This window comes from Thunnus maccoyii, chromosome 7 (genome assembly GCF_910596095.1).
Source record: "Thunnus maccoyii chromosome 7, fThuMac1.1, whole genome shotgun sequence".
In the NCBI taxonomy this organism is placed as follows: domain Eukaryota; kingdom Metazoa; phylum Chordata; class Actinopteri; order Scombriformes; family Scombridae; genus Thunnus; species Thunnus maccoyii.
In genome coordinates this window covers 383,133-405,248 of record NC_056539.1, presented here as the reverse complement: position 1 = coordinate 405,248, position 22,116 = coordinate 383,133, and the positions used below count along the sequence as shown (strand labels likewise).

At 38.3% G+C, this 22,116-nt stretch overlaps 1 protein-coding gene across 6 annotated transcripts; it reads right to left on the bottom strand.

Moving 5' to 3' along the window:
- Positions 1 to 1,983: 1,983 nt before the first annotated feature.
- Positions 1,984 to 22,030, bottom strand: pde6d (phosphodiesterase 6D, cGMP-specific, rod, delta). 6 transcript variants are annotated; one of them, XM_042416408.1, is made up of 6 exons: positions 21,727 to 22,030; positions 11,371 to 11,459; positions 7,207 to 7,332; positions 4,530 to 4,635; positions 3,552 to 3,612; positions 1,984 to 3,152 (listed from the first exon to the last, which is right to left on the bottom strand). In XM_042416408.1, exons 1-6 carry the CDS (start codon positions 21,774 to 21,776, stop codon positions 3,090 to 3,092), a joined length of 495 nt encoding a protein of 164 aa, XP_042272342.1. In that variant the 5' UTR covers positions 21,777 to 22,030; the 3' UTR covers positions 1,984 to 3,089. The 6 variants fall into 6 exon arrangements, with proteins under 6 accessions (XP_042272342.1, XP_042272338.1, XP_042272337.1 ...); XM_042416404.1 differs by lacking the exon at positions 21,727 to 22,030 and adding an exon at positions 15,064 to 21,706 and having other exon boundaries at positions 1,984 to 3,137; XM_042416403.1 differs by lacking the exon at positions 21,727 to 22,030 and adding an exon at positions 15,064 to 21,705.
- Positions 22,031 to 22,116: the final 86 nt, after the last annotated feature.

Sequence of the window (22,116 nt, the reverse complement as noted above, 5' to 3'; positions counted from 1 at the left end):
GTGACATCAGAATCTGTTGGCAGTCGCATAAATTAATTTGACTTTTGAACATTCGGTTAAATGATAAATAAGAATTCAGGTAAGTTTGGGAACAATTCACTAGACGGCAGACTTGAAAGCTTGAAGGGGGCTGTCAAAACATGAATCCATATCAAGGTCTTCACAGAGCCAAATATTCACTATAGAAGCATTTTGGTAATGGCCTGACACAGAGGCAGGGGATGTCAGTACTCTGCCATCTATTCCTTCTATATGAGAGGGTGTTGCACTGTCATGAAGCAGATCAGTGACACTAGGGAAATCAATATTCCAATAATAATGATGTTCTCATTATTATGTAAATACCATACAAGTCTCAGGAATGATGATGGGTTACAGCTTGTGATCCACAGACCTCACTGTAAAAAGTTTTTATTGGCATTACTTTCTATTCATTCCAATTGTCAGCTTGTTTTGACAATTATCCAGAAGAAACAGGGATAACGTTTGAGGAGAGAGATGTTGCTGCTGATTTTAAAAAATATATTTTCAATGCTGTGAGAAGCATAAAACAATACTATTCACCTTCATTCTTCTGGAGTTGGAGGCAGACTTTCCAGAGACAGATAAAAATCCAAAACCTCCTACAAAGTTAGATACAATGGGACAGAGGAGACAAAATATGCTTTTTTTTTAAAAATTCAAACATCATTGCTGTGTCCTCAGATAAACCTTCACCTGTCCTGAACTCAGCTCCTGTCTTGTAGAGATCACCTAAATGCCACTAGAGGCCACTGCATCTTAGACTGAAACTAAGTCTGCTGCATATGTGATGATGTTTAAAGCCATCAAGTGTGATATAACTCTGGTGAGATTTATACAACTCAGATCTTTTTTTCTTTTTATTTGTGACAGTCAGTATTTTTCACCATGTCTGATCTTATGAGACAACACTTTCGTATTTTAGATATTTACAGTGAATCTAAAGACTCTTATTGAAAATGTGTCATCTAATATCACCGCATGGTATTGTAACCATACAGGAGCAAGCTGGCCATCAGTGTGGCTAATCCGAAGGCCACAGAGCCGGTTAGGGAACAGAGGGTGAGGAGGAAGGTATACATCCTCTATTCTCAGTATTCAGCGCCACTGGCTTCAAACGTATATAAAAAATCATTAACCCATAAGCAACAGGCTTTCCTCAATTCTTAGAGACTCAATGTTAATAGTGTTTCTTAAACTTAGTGTTCTGAATGTTATTACTTGAGTATTCATACTGTCAGTGTTGTTGTTATGTGGTGTTTGTATGTGTTTTTTGATATTTTAATGAACTGCTGGATGGGCCAGACAATTTTCCACTTTTGTGAACAAAGTTGTATTCTATTCTATGCAGAATGGCTACTTTAAGAGCGTTATATTATTTTATATTATTTGATTACTATTACTGATGCATTCATATATAAGCAGGAATTTGATGCTTGTTGAGGTGGAACTGATTTTAACTACTTTCTATAGCGTTGGGTTGTCATATCTATAGGGATGTATCCAATCTTACAAACTCATGTTTTGATTGTAAAACCTTGATCTGTAATGTAACTACTATAACTGTCAGATAATTGTAGATGAGTAAAAAGTACCATTTCTTTCTGTACTGCAATAGAGGTACAAAGCTGTAGAAAATGTAAATGCCTGTACTTTCCATCACTGCTTAGTATAGAGTGCTAAAGACTGATGTTTTGATAATCAAGTAATACTAGTCTATAAATGATAAAAACATATGCTGTAAGTGTTCCAATTCCTTTTCTGACTTACTTCCTTAACAATTAACAGGCATAACTGTAAAAACAAACATCATGTAAATGTCGGGGTTTCAGAAAATAGCATGTTTTGCTAGATGATAATGCATTTTTGTCCCTATGTTTAAGGGTTTGAGGGGCAAAAATGATCTCAACCCACAGAGTAACCCTAACCATACCCAATTGAGACCATGCGCACACACAGCACTTTATTACAACATTGGATGATTTTAATCCACAAGTCCTGTAATATTAAAACACAAGTCTATTTTACACAGCTCAGTTAGCAGCTAAGAAAAAACAAACAATGACATGACTGCAGTGAATTGGATGGGAAGCCAAGTTAAAAGGATGTACAGAGCAGTGCAGAATTTAACACCTTAAGCAGCTGTTAAGCTCTGGGTCTAGCTGGGATAAAATTGTAAACAGGTGAACTACTGAGAATACATGATGCATGTCTGGTCTGCACCTGATTATTTTTTAGCTGAAAGTTGAATATTTTAAGTAAGTACACCTCTGAAAGTCAAGTACGAGCACATAAATGAATGTAATAAAACCCCCTCCTGTTTGCTGATGAACGTCCCTCAAACACAGTGCTTTTCAAACATGTGTCATCATGACAACAATGTGCAGGTTTTCATTCCAAACACTACAGACAAGAAGCAATCCAGTTAAACCAGTGGTTCTGGTGGTGGACTGGAATAAAACAGGCGCTTGGTCCTCCATCTTACTAGACTGAAAACCACTGTTCTACACTAGTTCATGTAGTCAGAAAACAGAACATGTTTGGTTGGTAGAAGCTGTGTCCCACTGCAGAAGCTGCCTGCTAAGGTGTCCTTTAGAGAATTACAGCTACATCAGCAGTTCCCATACTAGGCCTCACAGAGACCACTAATTACAGTGCATTCAGTCAGTCCTCGTCAAGTTGTACAAGTACAAATTTCAGAGTTGAGTTGTTGGCTGATAAAATTAATATGTCCAGATATGTCCATGTGACTTCCATTTCTCATTTAATAGACAGAATAATTTTCTGAGGATTTGAGGATACAATGGGGAAAATACATCTGTTGTGTACCTCAAATTTGCGCAAAAGGAGGCGGCATTTCTTGTGCCTCTAGAAAAGTACAGCTTTATTTACCCCTGATCATGTATTCTGTCAGAAAACGTGGACATCACAAGAGGTGATTCTGGAATGGGACACAGCTAGAGGAAACATTGTTTTATGATGACGTCTTGAGTGTAGTTCAGAAGAGACATTGAGCTGCATCTTCCCCCGACACTGATGTGCAGCTCGTGTTGCTCATGTTTCCATGTTCAGGCAGAAAGGAGGAAGGAGAAGGTTACAAGTCTGGTGTTCAGTTCCTGAGTAAAAGCAACCTTGGAGTGAGAAAGGGCAGAATTTTTGAAAAAGCACAAATTGTGTCATTTACAGAGTGGCTTCCTGGCTGACTTGAGATCAGTGGTAATGTATTTACAGTGAAACAGTCTGTATACATAGGAAACAGCAGAGTTCTCTCTCATCCTCTTCCCTCTCCTCCCAAGGTCTAGAAGTTTTCAGGTCAACACAAAACAAGAAAACAACCAAATACAAGGTTCACTTCACTGACTGTGGGGTCACAGCTGGGTTTCACCCAAATGTGCTGATCCCAAGTCAGCAATGAGCTGTTTACTGCTGCAAATTGTAGCTAAACTTGGTAATTTATAGACCTTGGCAGGACATCAGCCTTTTTGGAAGGTGAAGCCGGGGGCCAGAGGTCAGACGTAGAAAAGTCGTACCCTGGAGGTGCTGACATGGAGGTCATCATCGTAGAACTTGGTCTCTATGATCACATTACCACTGGAATATAAAGAGACATGTTAACTTAATTAAATTGCACTATGCCACAGAAAACCACATGTACAATATATAATGCTACCATTGATGCATGAAATGCACAAAAGAATCAATACAAAGTTAAAGGAAAATTACAATTTGGGTCTTATTCCTGCAGTTTTGGCCACCATTCCTGTTATAATGACAGTGTGCTCACCAAATCACAAATTTATCCAGATTATCTAAACCACTTTATTTGGGGATCAGATCTCTTTCATTTTATGGAAGGTCCCTAAAAATCCCTCATTGTACGGGAAACTGCACACAACTACAGTAATTACAGGTCAAAAGTGAAGCAGGAAGTGGGTCTGTAAACTGTGATGGATGTTTACAACAGATGATTTGGGTCATAACTTCACTGTTCACCTTTGTTTTCTCTCACAAATAAGTGTGGCTCACCTGGAGATTCCTTTCCAACCTATCTGTTTGTCTGACTAAGTTTCTTGACCTTGAAGTGATGTCATTGTGTTCCCACATCTCAGCTATTAACTTGGTGAATACAATATAATTATTACAGATACAAATGATGGACAAAACTATGAAAATAAGTTGTAATAAACAGGTATTATCCTTTAATCTTTCCCTGATTGATTATTTTTAAGATTGTACAAATCCTCCCAATATTTCCATAAACAATGATCAAATCATAATAACATGCAGGAAATTGGTGAATTAAGTTGACATTAACCCTGTTATTTCTAACATGTACACATATCCACTGATTTTGTTATCACTGTATGTTGGTATATCAGATGTAACTTTAAGTTTGATTAAAATTGAATCACAGTTGTAAAGGATGACATGTAGAAATGAGAAAGGAGATATACTGCATGTGTCAGCAGTACAGAGACATAACACAGAGGAAAGATAAAGAAACTCACGTTAAAACATTGGCTGGCATCATCTGGGACTCTGGGGCTGCTTCTATCAGAGACTGCCATGTGTTGGTGGAGTTGGGAATAACAAAACCAAACTCAAAGAACCATTCTGGTCAGAGAGACACAGAGAGACAAAGAGATCAGTGTGCGTTAGTGCACCATAATGGTTAAATACTATTTCAGAGACTTTTTCTCTCTCTGGTGGAAACCAGCAACATAAACATGTTGTATTGGTGTGGATTGTTGTGGTGTAACGGAATGTAGTTGATCCGTGATCCATACAGATCGCCCCCCACGGTTTGGCACGCATGTGAGCTGTGGATTAATTGCAAAATTTAATGTCTCATTTAAGACAAAGTAAACAACCTGCTGTAAGTACAAGTCATGGACAGACAGCGTGTTGCTAACAGGGATTTTGAAGAGCAACGACCAAACCAGCATCTAAGGGGTCTGTAGTGACATCTGCAGGTATGTTTACACGCTGTTTGATGTGCTGCAGCTGAGCAGCTAATTAGCATCTAGCTGCTAACTGACGTTAGTGGTGCACTTTTCCCTGGTGAATGTTTGTTTGGTGGCTTGTTCAACAAACTGCAAGACAAGACGTGTATTCATGTTTGTAAGTTATCAAGTTTTGATGATGTGGACGTAGGCTGTTGTTTCATTCACTACCATGTTTAAAGGAGGAAGGTATCAGGCCTCATATTGCAATTTAATTTAACAATTGAGCATTAAATATTTATATATTTTAAGATTTTATTTAAACATTGGACATCTTGAACATTGTTTTCATTTAAGACCATGGGCAAAAGTTCCTTGCTGTGAGTGTTTTACAGAATGTATCAGAATGTATGGAAAGCAAAGTTTTATTTGTCTCCCCCATTTTTTTTTTCTTTTTTGCTGATCTAAAAAATGATCCAATCCGTGACTCAAATCCATGATACGATCCGAGCCGTGAGTTTGCACCCCTAGTGGATTGTGTGTTTTGTGCTGTCCCCTGGGGCTCTCTGTAACCTCACCCCTGTACAGCAAGGACCACAAGGACAGCACTATAAACACAGTAACAAGGAACTGATCACGCTGACAACAACTTACAAACTGAGTTGTCTGTTAAAGTGAGTGGATATGATGCTCATGTTCTTCTCTAACCCTCTTATAATAACTGCAGTAAGGTGGGGCAGAAGGTTGAAGATCTGAGAGTGTTATAAGATAACTGAGAACTCTATCGTATAATATGATACATTTTAGGGAACCAAGCACCAAGCATCTTTTGAGTGCTTTTATCATAACAAGAGTTTTCACACCTCAGACTGCTTGACCGTGACATGCTATTGAATTTAGTATCTCAGAAACACAACTCCCTCTGGCATATCTAGTACTCAGGGCGATGGTTGGGGCTAAAATGTGAATTCTCAAATATATTTCCACAGATCTCCATAGTTAAAGACAAGCCCACTGTTAAAGTCTGTTAAATTGCAATCAATGAAACCAACACTCATTTGGTGTTTGGTGAAAAAAAACATTTTTACAAAATACGTTTATGCTACTTCTATCAAAGCACAGCCAAATGCTTTCATTGTGGCTGCTCAAGTTTGATGAGAATGGGTTAAAAACTGTGGAAATAATTTACATAGACACATTACATCCCATTTCTACCAAATATATTAGAGTATTTTCAATTTGCAGACTGCCTGTTGTGAAATACTATATGCAGTATAAGATCAGATCAGATATTAAAACATAATGCCAGCAGTAAATGTTCAGTGAAAAGCATATACTTCAAACTAAGAGTTAGCAATAATTGTCTTCTAATTAACAATGCAGCACAGTTGAGTCAGGTTATCAGTTTCTTCCAGTAATCAGTTAAGAGTTTTCATTACCTGCAGTTCTCTCAAGAACATTGTTATTGCAGATTGTATAAATATAACAGTCTGCATTGTGTTGCCACAGGTACTGGTGAGAAGATGAAGTACAATCCAAGTAAGTCCAGTTGATTAATCCAGTTTTAAGACATATCAGAGGCCAAAATACTATGAGACAGGTGTGGCAAAAGTTGAGTCAGGTTCAACTTTTTTCAATTCGTTTTTGCCACAGCCACTTTGTCCAAGAAATCCTAGACCCATTTGACTACCCAAAAAAGCACTATAAATTGCAGATCATAAGAATCAAAAGAGTCTGCCATTGGTTTTAAAATGTCTTCTTGGATACATGTCAGACATGCTGATGCTCTGAATCCACCATGCCCTTGACATTGGTCTTTTAGAAGTTCTTTAAGCAGGTCTAGGGTCTGTGAAGAGGCAACTGGTAGAGTCTAAGAAACTGACTGGCTGCTTCATGAAAGATGCCCTGTGGAGTGTTCTGATAAACAAGCAACAGTTATGTTTACATTCTGTGTTACTCATCAAAATTCAATGTGTGAATCCTTGAGGTCTAGCAAGCATATTAAATATATTTCCTTCCTCATAAAACATTTGCAAATCTGATGTTTGTTTTTTTTTGGTGTATTACTGCCACCTGTAGTGGCATAGTGTGAAACCACTGGCAAGCATAACCAGCTTGCACAAGAATGAACAAAATGGGGGCCCACATGTTTAAACATAGCTCATAGTGCTACTATTGGTCAAAAACTCCAAAGCGTATCTTTAACTGACCTTCAGGTATTTGTCCCTGTGAGTAGTATTACCTTCTAGACACTGTCCTTTGAAGAAAACTTTCTGCTCCAGCCTGAACTTTTCCAGTTTCTCTGAGGAGGAAAAGTTCAGTTCTCTGGACACTGCTTTACACTTCAGGATCTTCTTTGGGACGCGAGCTGGAGAGACAGGGAAAAAACTATAAGTATGTGTGCTAAATAAAATTAGTTTTGAAAGCGTATAGTAGAGATTCACTGGCAGAACTATTGAATCAAGACTTGAGGCAGGTTCAGTCGCAAAATGTGACTAATAGCAACCAGAGTTTTCAAAAGGAAACAGTTTGTTTTTAGGTTACCTTTTTTTGCTGTACAGTATTAATGCTAGCCACATCTAACATCAGACACTTTTTTGAAACACTATCACCAAATGCTAACTATAGAAATTCAGCATTATTTGTATTATAAAGACGGCACAAGACATTTAACATTACATCATAACTATTCATGTAATTGTATTTTTTTTTACATTACAAAATACCCATAACCATTGGTTTTTTTTCCCCTCAGAGGGCCTGTTAATTAACTTCTTATAGCCAACTGGGGACCAGTGCATTGTACTGCACATCATGATGCTTTGTTCCCTTATAATATATTATAACATATAGATATATATTATCAAGTAAAACCTCATCAAGCAACCTTGGAGATGTCTGTACACAGTCATCATAGCTGAGATATCAAAAAATTGTTCATATAACTTCTCATATCATTTCTCATAATCCATTCTGTTAACAATATTTAAATAAGTTGCACAATTGTCAATAATGACACAGAAAATTGGTATTCACCTTTAAATCTATCATATAAACATTTTATATACAATACATATAGTCTTATGTTCATTGTTTGGCATTATTCTAAGCAGTTATGCCGAGCTACAACAACAGGTTCTTGCTAAGATATGGCATGGCAAGTACAGGTCAGTACTAAAAGAGGCAAACAAATATCCAGTTTAAACTGACTATCTAACCACTGATTTGGAAGTAAAATATATATGCATGCACTCAGAATGTCTATTGCATCGTAAAACTGTGTGCATGACGACCTCGGTATATCATCAACCTTGCCCAGCATATAGTCCTCTGTAAATCCTTTGTATTGCCCTATACTTTTACATATTTGCACTAGTGTGAACTAGAGATGTGCTGGTTTTTACTATACACTGTGGTGAAACATTCTGATGGTAATGATACTGCCAACCATTTCCATTACAGTCATTACTGTTATTATTGCTATTTTTTAGAGGGCACTGAGAACACAGCACAGCTTTCCTGTCTTTATTAGCATATTTTTCTGATAAATCACAAGAAAACACATTTTTATAGGTCAAACAGACACAGACGTCTTAGCAGGACCAGAGAACCAGGCTCCTTGTACGTTTGGCTCTAGCCACTGTGGCAATTACTTGCCACACTAACATTAGCTAGTTGACCTACTGAAGTGCGGCTAGTTTATGGGGGCTGAGTCCTAACGTTCAGTGAGAGAGAGAGAGCTGCATTTTACCAGACTAATAAGATTGTACACATTACATTTTTCCTCACAGGTCAGCTTCAGCTCTGCTGTGCTGTTTGTTACTATCCATGTGGAGATGGTGTGCAGATGGATGATGCAAAGTGTTACTATATTTTAGCAAAAATAGTAGTATTTCAGAAAAATGATGATTGTGATAATACTGTTTACCATGATGTTTTTGGCCACAATTATTGTACCATTTAAGTTTGATAACACCACATCTCTAGTGCGAACAAAATATTCAATTTGTCTCCAAATTGTGACTCGAACATTTTTACATAAACTTATGATTTCTTTTAGCCTTTACTTTTCTTTTTTCTGATTGTAATTTTTCACACTTTGCATAGCATTTCACAACATATACTGTTTGCGTATGTCATAAATAAATATTTGAATCCTAGTGTATAACTACAGCAACAATAGTGGATGAGGGGGATGCTGCTGAGCTATGGAGCAGATGCATCTTGAAAGCTCCAAAGAAAACTTGACTCAAAAGTGCATTTGTCAAAAATTTAAACACAGTGAGAAATTTTCAGCACCAATTAAATTCCCACATTGCAAAAAGGTGAATTCATGAAAGGCAGAAATGCAACCTCCAACCTCGGGTGAGAGTGGCCACAGGGGAGAGAACATGCCTGGTATCAGTAATGTCACATTTAGCCCCAAAGGCTAAATTGAGATACTGTCTACCTAACAAGAAGACTTGGTCAGCACATAGAAGACAGAGGTCAGCGCAAGAAAACAAGCAATTTTTGGGAATGGTATTAAAGCTGTGGAGTTAAAAGAGTTAACACCAACACTATTAGCAGCAGTGGAGAGATGGAGCACAGCCTGTCCTCCTGCACAGATGATTTTAACTCACTGCAGCGCAAGGTCAAGTAATAAGCTGCTCAGAATGTGTTACTACAAAACAAATGTGAAGACCTCAAGACAAAGTCAAGGAAAAATGTCAGGATTACTGGTGTACCAGGCAGGCTGGACAGCTGCACTACAACTTCCATTTCTAGTCTGGTGCAGAGAACGCTCTATCTGAAGGAGGCCAGGGAGATTCCCCGTGATCTATTATCACCCGCTTGCACTACTACCACAGCTGTGCACATATCCAGCACCTGGCCAGAACCAAACAACTAGTCAAGGTAGATGGGCTGACATTGCTTGAGTGGCTAGTGTCCCCATTATTTACCCACTTGTTGCTCCTTTTGTCCTGTTCTTATTACCATTTTTTCTTCCTAGCCTGCCAAGAAAAACTGACCTTGTGCTTTACACATTGTTAGTTAATGTTCTGTGGGGGTAAGCTCTTTAGTGGTAACCCTGTTCTGCACCTATGTGCAGTTGTTTTGAGTAAGAAGAGGTTAGTGTAATTCTTTTTAAAAGAAACCACTGAACGCATGAAATTGAAGGGTGGATGGATCCCTAAAAATTTGGGGATAATGTGTGAAGTGCAGCTATTCTACCAACTGTACCAAGTACAGTGCTAGTAGATAACACCATGGCAGATATGTGCTTGGGAAGCTTTTGAGTATGTAGTCAATGTGTAGGGACATAACTTCAACAATCCACAATTCTTTACCTGAACAGAAACACTTCCTGACCTCAATACTCACTGCTTATTTTTAGGAGGAGATTTCAATTGCATTCTTGATGCAACTTGGGACAGATCCAACCCCTAAACTATGAATACTATATAAAAAACAGGAGCTGTGGTTTCATTGTTCATACAAATAGAAAATATTTGATCCGCAGAGAAGGTCCAACCCTTCCCCTGAACAATGTTCCTTCTTCTCCACAGTCCTTTTTTTCCCTTTATTTGATGAGAGACTCCTCCCTTCTGTCCCCTTGTTCCAATATGGTGTTATAGCGATTTCAGACCACAGCCCTGTTCTGCCAGACCTGCAATTTCCCAGCAGTTCCAAAGAACCTCCCAAGAACCTGGCATTATGACCCACTGCTATTGTCTGTATTATATTATACAAGCTTTAAATAGAATTTGCACCCCAAAACCTCACTACATACAAATCTAACTTTCTTCAAGTATTTCCCATTGCACAGAGGCACATGCCAGGGTTACTGCCTGCCTGTCTCCTTTTCTATTCAATCTTACAATTGAACCCTTGAAAAAGAAAGAATAGTGGATGAAATATAACCCAGAAAGTATATGCTGCAAATTCAGTTGAAGTTTAAACAGAAAGTTTGGCTAATAATGCTATCACATCTCCAAAGGACTGGAGTTGAATATTAGCCAGCTGGCTAACATTGGCACACTTACGGAAATGATAATTAATGTGTGCTGTCCCTATAAATAAATTAATGAAATGAAATACCTTTATAATGACTATGTGATAACATTCATCCTTGTTGTCACTTCTAAATAACGGATAAAATTGTCTCATTTAATTCCTGTCTGATAGCTTGTGCAGTTGCCCCCTGCAATTCATTGTAAAGCTGTCTTGCAGAGTCCCTGCATCCACAGATCTCAGCAACATACTGTAGCTGATGTGCACGTTATTTGAACTGATGAAAAAAAAAAACAAGAAAAAAATGGCCATAATAGTGAAAATAGTAAAATTTAAAAATTAAACTGATCTGCTACATTACATATACTGTTACCTATGTGTGTCAAATTTTAAGGTTAGTGTATAAATGTACCTTCATGCTCTACTCCTGGCACAGAGAGGTCCTCAGTTCCCTGCCACAGCACTTTGCCTGTTTCTGCATCTCGAAGATTCATCCAGTTTCTGGGACGAAAAGGTTAAGTGACAATAGTGAAACTAAAGCATATACAAACTGAACTGAACTGTAATAGCCATGAAATATTCTAAACACTACAGGGAATAAGAAACCTATTTGCCTTTAATGCAGGTTTAGCAATATCTATTACCACCTGCAGTGACAATCACTGGACAATTTAACAATAATAGCAACAAATTTCATCATATCCAATCTGAACAAATGCTTTTATTTCCTATAACATATCAGTCAAGATATGTAACAATTTATGTGAACAAGCATTACAAACAGCATACTGTACATTTCCAGATAGGCTAGGGCTGTGAAGGAATCATGCTAAATATAGACTGGATTTGTAGAAGATTTGTAGCAGAGATGTCAGTTACAGGTAAGATGAAGCTGTGGAGGCATATTAATCAGCTCACATTGTTCAGATGGAAGAGGAAAGCAGGGTAAGAACCTCTGTTCAAGTTAACAGGGAGAAGGTGGAGATTAGGGCAGACAATCACAGATTAACTCGCAAAGCAATTCTATCACGCCATACTGCTCATGATACAGTAACAATGTCATCACTATACAAGTGATTCTGTAATATTGGACATATTGCAGTACAGTCATCTACAATACATTGATATCTGTGTAGCTAAATAAGAAAATACATCCCTAAATTTTTTACCAAAACAGGAGTTCTTCATATATTATATTTCTTATTGTATTATGAAGAGCTTTCACTTTCAACACATTTTATAGCTAACCAAGATAAAACAGTAACAAAATTCTTTTTTGTACACATTTGTCATCATTTACATATCAAGCAGTGACTTGGCCATTAAATGGGTCAACATTTAAACATATCAGGATATTGCCATACTTCCATATTGAAATGGGGGAGGTCGATTAGTTCAATGACTCTTATCAGCTGATACTCATTGGCAAATTAAAGCAAGTGCAACTTTTGTCTTCATTTATTTCCCAGTATCAAAGGTCACCTTCAGCCCTAAGCACTGAGTCTGCATTTAACTTATAGAGCACTACATGGCCTGGGCTAAAACAGAGTCAACAAACTGTATATAGAGTACCAGTCATAACTTTGAACACACTCTCCCATTCACTTGCATGAGAAAGTGTGATTTTCAATACCATCAAAAATATAGACACAACATAAATACTGCCCAAGCCATGTATCTCTCTCAGTGTACTTACACGTAGTTCCAGGAACTACTAGAAACCAGAGTCAAATTCCTTGTATGCATAAACATACATGGCCAATAAACCTGATTCTGATTCTGACCCATAGGCCTGATACTTGCAAAAAGGCTAATCAGGCACAAGCATTTGACTTGGATACCTGGAAGCACAACACTGGCCAAAATTCCAGCAATAATATGCTTTAGATGATCACATTGTTCAAACTAATTGAAGGGTGAATGAAAAGATTGCAAAAAAGATAGGTTACCTAGATACAACGATGTGTAAGAGAGAGAGAGGAAGCTGAAAAAGACTTTTTGTAGATGATGATGACTGCTAGCTGTCCCATCAGTCTGTCAGTTGGTCAGCTGTTCCTGACCTCCACAATAAACACAATACAACCGTCAATCACAGACGTTATGAGGACCTAGTCAGTGATTCCACTGTACGAAACAACACACCTTGGGCCATATTTGCTAAATTTCTGTGGGGACACCAATACACCAACATGCATAAAATGAATGCTACTGATCTATCAACCTATACATACCAGCAGGGAAGGGAATTTTCGTGCAAAGTATACATAATTTAAGGAGTTACTCTGTTGAGGCAAAATAAAGACGACACACTGAACTGACCATTGCTTTACTCTGAAAGTGTATGAGACACTTTATACCAAGGAGAGATGGGTGCTGTGACTAGAAAGCATAGCATGAGCAGCACGTAAAGCTGGAATTATGCTTAAGATACACATAAAGATCTCAGCAAACCTACCCAGAGAAGGGAATTACAGGTAACCATAGGTGGCTGAAGCTCGCAGAAGAGCCAACATATACACCCTCCAGATCTCAACAATGCGTAGTGCAGACCTGCGTGTCAGGCACAGACCGTAAAAAATATGGACGTAGCCACTGTGACGTCGACCATTGGTTTCTGAAGCGCAGTTTTAAAGCTCACAGTGGGCGACTCCAGCCTGCACCATCTTGGCAGTGCCTGACTCTTCCTAACTCCTCGCTAATCCAAAATGGGCAAAGAGGTGGCGCTGAGGTGGGTCGCATGAAGCCTGGTTGCTGAAACAAGCCACCTAGCAGTTAGCAACCTGTCACTCAAAACAGCCACATCCTTAATTATGCGTAAAATTACAGTTTAATAAAATTTAAACAGGTGAGTTATAAAACATCACCCCCTGTACAGCTGTCATGAAAGGGGAAATTAGCTATAGACACCAAAACCATTTTTTGTATCAGGCTGTTCATTTCTGCTGTAAAGTTGGGCATTTTAATATGGGGGTTTATGGGGACTGACTTGCTTTTGGAGCCAGACTCAAGTGGCCATTCGAGGAACTGCAGTTTTTGGCATTTCTGCATTGGCTTCATTTTTCAGCCCCAGAGGTTGCCTGCCACCTGGTGTCAAGCAAGTTGATCGCTGGATTCAACTGCTGTTCAAGAGGCGGGTCAAAAAAACAGAGATGAAAACAAAAACGTGTTACATGAGTATAAAAGAAATGGCCGCACAAACATCTCTGAGCATTCCCTGTGCACATTCGCCTAAGTGCCGCCTGAAGAACCATAAAGGTGTGTCACGTTACATTTCTGTCCTAAACTAATATTTGTTCTGTTTCACTTCTCTTCTATTAAAGCTTGTCCAACTGACAAGTTCAAGTGTGCGTTTGCTGTTTCGGTACTATATCCAGCCAACTCTAAGTGGTTTCGCAGGTCAGAGTTCACCTTTGTTCAACTTTGACCGGGTAGATGTGTTCATTCAGCCAATAGAAACACTGCTTTGCTGTGTTTGGACATAGAGAAGATATTATTCTAGTGTGTTTCATCATTGTTTTTAGTATATCACACTACCAGACTACAAACTATAGCATCACTCTGATCTCACACCAGCTATTCTGGCATGCATATTTGTCACTGTGGAGCGCCACAGAGACATCTAAATGCAGGTAGTAGTGAACAAATTGAGTTTTCTTCAGAACTTTACATCAATGTTGTGATGATCCAAGTCTGCTGCTGTTCATACTTTCTGATACTGACCCCACTGGTCATATCCTGAATTGCATCTTGTGGACATGTACAACCAATGAACCCAGGACATGCAAGCTATCCATTATCCATAGTTAACATCAGCAACCCAAAAATGGCTACAGCAGGAGTGGAAAAGATTCATATAGTAAATAGAAGGTAAATGGCTGCATTTATATAGTACTTTTATCCAAAGCACTTTACAATGTTTCTGCTGCTCAGTAGGGATGCCATGGTGAGAAAATTTTCCTACCTATTAATAAACTCGTGACAACACTGGTGTTACGGGTTACACCAGACGTTTTACAAGATATTTATCAACAATACTCAATATCTGTAGAGCGCTTACTTTGATCTTTAACATTAGATTTTTAATTTAGATCCTCCCCTTACTTACGAGTTAGTGACGGCAGGCTTCAGGCTGCTGCCAGCAGGTCTTCCTCTGTGTACAGTCGGACTGCGGTACACACAGGTGTGGGGACGAGCCAGAGGACGACCACTGCCTAAAACCAGAACCGAAGCAACCTGCCTGCCATCCAGAGAAAGACAATATGAGAGCAGGCTAAGCAGGCAGAGAGCAGGAGAGTTTTTGCCGAAAACAAGCACTGAGACGCAAGGAGACATGAGAGCAGCCGCTCGCTAACAGCTACGTGTGTTTACAACAGAGAGCAGGAAGGAGGACAGACATCTCACTCTGCTACTCTGTGCTGTGACTCTGCTGCTGCTGTGGATGGTCAGTATACACTTTCACTTTATAATTGTACTTTGCATCATCCAACCAAGTTTTGATAACATGCTTAGTATTTTACAAATTAGAGTTTTTTTTATTTGATGAATGTGGGCACTGATATGCAAAAACAAAGGTATGGGCAGTGGGCAAGTAATGTAATCGGCGTATGCTCCAACACCATGTAACACTGGTAACACACTGATGCCACCTAATGCTGTGAAAGCCAAATTTTATCTTTGGATATCAGACAGATGGACACCAGTAAAGAACAATCATCCCACAGCCCTCTGTTCTAGAAGATTCTCCACTCAACATCTTGTCACACTCAGATACTACTTAGTGTCACATACACTCGACTCCACACCATCTGTGAGGCCCTTCATCCCCCCCTCATCACCACCACCAACTGTCTCAAAACACATAGCGCTTATTCCATGAAAGGACACCATTTTTTTTGCCCATCATTTTTCTGGTGGAACTGGTGCGTTCAGGGACTCTTACTAAGACAGTCCTAAATACAGCTGGTCAGGATATTGTGAAGGACATTTTTAAAAAGGATTCAGGTTTGTACATGATAGGTTATAGTTGAAGAAAAGCTGTTGTAAGGGCCACTGTAATAATGTCCAGCATCTTCACCAGTAACATGCTATAAAGATCATGTAATATACAAAAATTAGGCTACAGATTGGTTTATTTTATTTTGATTTATTTGTTGAACTTTCTGCTAGACTTTAGTTTTTTTTCCATCCACATCAATGTCCACAGCAAAAAATTTAGTCAACACATCCAAAAATGTCTTATATGGTATATGTACATTTTTCATTTTTATCTCAAACTATTAAGATCTTTAATTGTTTTATTTCTTTAATTAATTTTCTTTCTTAAACAAAATTTAAAGAAACTAAATTGACTAAAAAGGGACAGGTATAAAAGTAACAACAATCACCAACAATTCCTGAGCTATGTGAAACTGCCAGAGTGAATGGATCAGAAAATGGAATAGAGAATAGGCTATCATATTAGGTTTGTAATTGTTGTAAAAGGGAAGATTAAAGGAAGGAAGAATACAAAATTATTTATGCTTTTTAAATATTTTTATATATTTCTCAATAATAAAAATCTAAACTATGATTCTAATAGAATCAGATTCAATAAACAGAACAAAAGCTTAAAAATACTCAACTCTTCACTCAAAATTCTTGCAGTTCCATGATTCAGTTGATGTAATGACAAGTGAAATCACCTTCTCAACTGTCTAGTACATTTATATGCAGACAATATCTACTTTTAGTGGATTTATGGAGCAGCAAACTCTAAAATAATTAAATTAGTGAGGCTCTAAGTGGAGTGCCTCTTTAGGGGCCTTTCAAAAAAAAGGGAAAGCATTAGTCAAATTTAGAGTTTTGAGGGGAATGAAAACCATCATATTATTTTGTTATTAAACACTGATGCTGTACTGGCCGTTAGAAACTCTTATGGATCAGATCCCACTGACAGCAGAGCTCAACCATCCCCCACCTTTTCCTCTGGCTTTCTATTAAAGTGTGCTGAGTTGAATGGTTTCTCTAATCCTCTCAAGTCTAACTAAATCCAATCTCCTGCATCAAACTCATCATCCTCCACACCTTCCAGAATAATCCAAGCCACAATGCAATGTTTTCATTGATGCACTTTCACCAGGTCGTGTTACTCCAATCTCTAAACATGTGTCACTGTAAACAAAAAAAGAAGAGCCATAAAGAACACACATAATTTTAGCAGGATGTCCATTATGACAGTGACACCAACAAGAGCAGTGGAGTACTTGTTCAGCTTTAGGAAGGAACAATCAGACTGTTCACAACTGTTAGTGTGTGCCTTTTTTTTCCCCATTCTCCACCGAATCACTTCCTTAGAAACTAAAGAAAATGTTATACAGCGATTGATTTCAGCTCCAACAACATCATACACAAGGTTGAACCATAACCCCTCCAGGGACTGCTGCTGGTTGTGTGTGTGTAAACCACTAGGGTGCCTGCATAAATCTGTGATAACACACACAAACACACACACACACACACAAGTTAATGAGCCCCTAGTGAAAAACTGCTGTTACCATTTAGTCTACATTTTTAAAGACAGGTTAATAGTTCCAAGTATTGGCAGCTTCCTAACCCAAACCTTAACTCAACAGTAACTCAATTAGTATGTTGACTATTTTTCAATAGACGTTGCATTGCGTTGTGGCAAAAGTTGAGACAAGTTACTACAGTGTGGTCTACTCGAGGGGAGTGTTAATTTTACAATGACATAAAACCAAGAATAGCAGCATTTTTTTATACTTGAGTCTGCATCCAAAAATGTTTGGTGTTTTCACTTATGATTAATAAATAATTGCCATTCATTATTTTTCTGTCAATCAGTTAATTAACCAGTTAATTAACAACTTGTTTCTCCATTAACATCACATCATATCAGAGGATCAAACAAGTGAAGTTCAGAGCCAGATCTGTTTCGACAAGAAGGTTTAGAGTCATCTGTGCAACTGTTGAGTAAAACAGAGTACTCCATTTCAGTCCATGTTACTGTTGTTTCACTTCTGCAACATTTTTGACATACCAAAACAGTGTACAGATTGTACTATTTTTTGCCTAGAAATTTCTTGTTTGCTCAAGCACCTGTTGCTGAGTTTTGGACTGCGTGCCTCTTATTTTTTCCAAACTATCTCAGAATGACAAATTCAGCCAGACTTTGGGTTTGAATATGTGAGACTACAAATAACTGACTATAGCAGATACTACTGCTTGTGTGTGCATGTTCCCTATGCCCTGCTGTTGAGAAACATCGACCAACCGACCAAGTCACTTTAAAGCAGCCACTTTTATATTCTTATTGTTATGTTCTTGTTCTTATTCTTATTCTTCCTGTTCAACAACAGATGGTAGCAATGTTAACTTTACAGTGTAAATAACTGGGTGCTGTTTAGCCTCAGTGTTGCTTTGACAAGGCTGCATGGACAGAAGGCAGTAAATCCCTGTTCCACTAAATCATGGCTTTAGGTATTACCACACTACAGCAAAAGGCCTGACCTCACCAAGAAACATACAAAAACACTCATAGCTTCATCTTTTGTATGGACTGATAGACTGGGATACGTAAAGGTGAAAAGTTTCATATATAGTTAAATTACAGCTGGTCTAAGATCAGCTTAGGTTATATGGTCATGTTTTTTGACTGGTTAGACAGCACTGGGCCTTTGGCTGCAGTAGTGCTCTGCTGCTTATTCTAGAAGGTATTACTGGGGCTAATTTAGTCCTATATGGTCACATGAAGACTCAGTCCAGGCAGTGATATGGAAAGCATCAACTTGCCATGTTGGCTCCACTCACACACAATCACATCTCAGATACAAAGCTCCAGTTTGCGTTAAGCATGCTTGGCATTTGGATGGAAAATTAGCCAGTGATGCTGGATGCTATGACGACACAAATCCTTGATACATAATATTATGTTCAGCTGTGATGAAGGCTGAAGATGATCAATAGATCAGCCTACAGTCTGTATCATCCTTCCGTTTTTCTGTTCAGCACAGGTGGATCATCTTAAAGGGCCAGATATACTCCTGGACACAGAAACAATCAGCTACTCAAGTGATTCCGTTAATACTACATTAGGTGTCTGCATATGTCTACAGATGTGTTTACATATTTTTGTTGACACATATGGTCTGCACATTCACAAATTTTTGACATGGACAGAAATATATGTCATGCAGACCCTCGAAGATGTGGAAAGTATCATTTGGGCTTAAGTGTGTCACAACCGCTATCCAACGTGCTGAACTTAGGACATGCAGGCTTTCACTGATCCACTGACAGGCTGCTGCAAACTCTGAGGGGATACAATATTCAACAATGACAGGATTTGTTGTTGTATTTGAAACGTACATTAGATGTTATTTTAGGAAGCTTGGCAGTAAATTTGGCTGTTTTGTTTGTTTACTGTGCTATTTCTATGAACCACTCAGGTATTGTCTTCTTACATGTCCACTCTGAGCTGATATCACCACGTATTGCTGTTGCCTACCTGTATGAATTTGAATTTTCCACCTGATGTGTCAACTGGACCAAAAGCAAAAAAAAAACAAAAAACTCAAGAACAAACTTAAACACATCAGTGTGACGTAGAAAAAAAAAGTGCACCCTCTTTAATTGTAATATAATTAATTTTGGTTCTGATGCCCTTTGTATTATTTCGCAGAGAGGCATGGCCCAGTCACTTCTTTACTAGATATATACTGGTGCCTGAGTAAGTGCCCAGTAAGAAGGACTGGCCTTATAGGTTTCGCAATACGTGGCTTCAACCTATACCTTTTTCTTTGAAATTGTAGTTTGTTTTTTCTATTTTGTTTTTTTTATTGTATTCAATTGATTTACTTTTTGTTTGACCAAATACTATTATTTATTGGTTGCTCACTCTTAAATATAACAGTAACCCATATTCCCCACTACAATGACAACTAATGACATGTGCTGGAGGTGGTACAACACTTGTACTGTTTGTGGTGCATTTCTTGATGACAACAACTCTGGTTTACGCTACAACAAATATCAAGTAGTTGTGCACTGTCAACATTAGACTGCATGATAGTCTGCTGATAAGAAGGGTGAAGAAGCCACTATCAAGAAGACAAAAGCACCTTATAATAAGATGATCTTAGTTAGTTAGTTTAGTTTATTAGTTTAGCCATTACACTAGGCAACAGATATTCTTCCTGGGGTCCTGGGGTCTTAGACTATAGACTTACAATGGGACAAAGATATCTTAGCCTTACATTTCTATTGGCAAAAAAGGGCCAGATCAATTACTGAGAAAATAAATGCTCAAATGTCAAGAAAACTGATAAATTGAATGAATGATAAGGTGACACTGCAGACTGTCCAATAAAAGTGAATAGCCAGCTTGATGGGAAAAGTGGATGGCTAGTACATTTTGTCTGTTGTCATTTACTCCATAACACATGAAGGTTGTGAACATAAAGTAGTAAATAAGTGTAAGTATTCAAATACATTTTAACAAAAATCAAATCATTTTAGATTAACAATACCATTAGTTTTACAATCTCCCCTGCCAATCTAATCTGAAATAGCCTACCCAAGTGTTTTGTTCTGCAAGCTAGAAGTCTGTTTAAAACAGTAAAACTATGTGTAAAAGTAGCTCCCAAGAAAACTCTGAACAGTTTTTCTTTTGGACTAATGAAACAGAGGAACTCCTGACCTCTCTTGAGCAGAGAAGGAAAATGTTTAACAAGGCTTACATAAATGATTCAAGTATTTAGCAGATGATCTTTCCCTAATAACATTGACCTAGTGGTCTAGGAGGCGTACCATACAAACACAAATTGCTCTCCCCGTGTTTTCTGTCAACATCTAATCTGTATATTATTTAGCCTAATAAAGACAGATGCCAAAACTGAATTAAAAATAAAAGTGCGCGCGTGTGTTTGTTGGATAATATATATAATAGAAACTGCTGACATAGATAAATATGAAAAACATAAATTCACTTTGTTCAAAACAAGTGACTGTTATTAAATCACTGCAGACTGATTTGAAAACGCACTCAAACACAACACAACTCTGACAGTAATAACAGCAGACTCTAACAGTAATAATAGCAGACATGCTAACTGCGATGGAATCAAAGACATTCAAAATCGTAAATCTATTGGAAATGGTCGACAGTTTGGATGAGACGTTTAAAATACACTGGTATGATCAGCCATACATTAGCATAACTCCCGATATGTAGCCTACATAGTTATCATACAGCAAAACCAAATAACAAGTAACCAAATAAAGTACTTAACACTGGTAACATTTCTGCTTTTAACTTTCAGCTAATAGTCTGCTAATGGGAAGTAAAAGTTTGACAAAGGACAGCCAGTATCCAACAGCCACCTGCGTCAATCTAACATGATCTCCATCAGCACACTGAGCAGTTAGCCAAGCAAGTTAGCCACAGGGTAAGGCCAAGCATTTTGCTGGCCAGTCGACATTCAGATGCGAACTAGCTAGCTTCGTAACTACGGTAACATTTTCATTCTGTCACATCAAATAACGACAGCTCACTTGCTAACGCCAGCTATGTAGCTAACGTTAGCAAATGAGAGGTGAAACAGGCTGGCCACAGCAGCTAACCTTCGTGTACCATTAGACTCGACAGCAATCACAAGATGTTACCATTTTGCTAACGTTACCTCGCAATAAACTGGAAAGACACTTCGCTTTATAATTACTATGTCTAACACTAGCAGAACATCACCAAACCGCCTCAGCAGCAAAAGGATACAGTTTGAAGCCCTTCAAAATTTCCTTGGCCCTGTCTTCGTCTGAAGACATTTCAGAAATCGTCTGTTTTCGTCCCTTAAAGAAAAACCGGATCTGCTGAAATACTAGAGCTGCTGTTTATGTTAGCTTCACTGATTACCTTACTACACTGCCAGCTAATGTTCGCCTGAAAATAGCATAAAGTATATGTACTTAACTCTGTATTGTTGGACTGCAGGTTAAATCTGATCCGATAATGCAATCAGCTAAATATAAACAGCTAACCAACAGACAGTTGACTTAGCCAGTCACAGGCAGAGGGTAACGCCTTACAGCCAATCACAGGCCGAGAATGAGAAGCACGGGTGAAACTAAACTGGATAGAGACGCGTCACCAGGGGCAACGCCACAC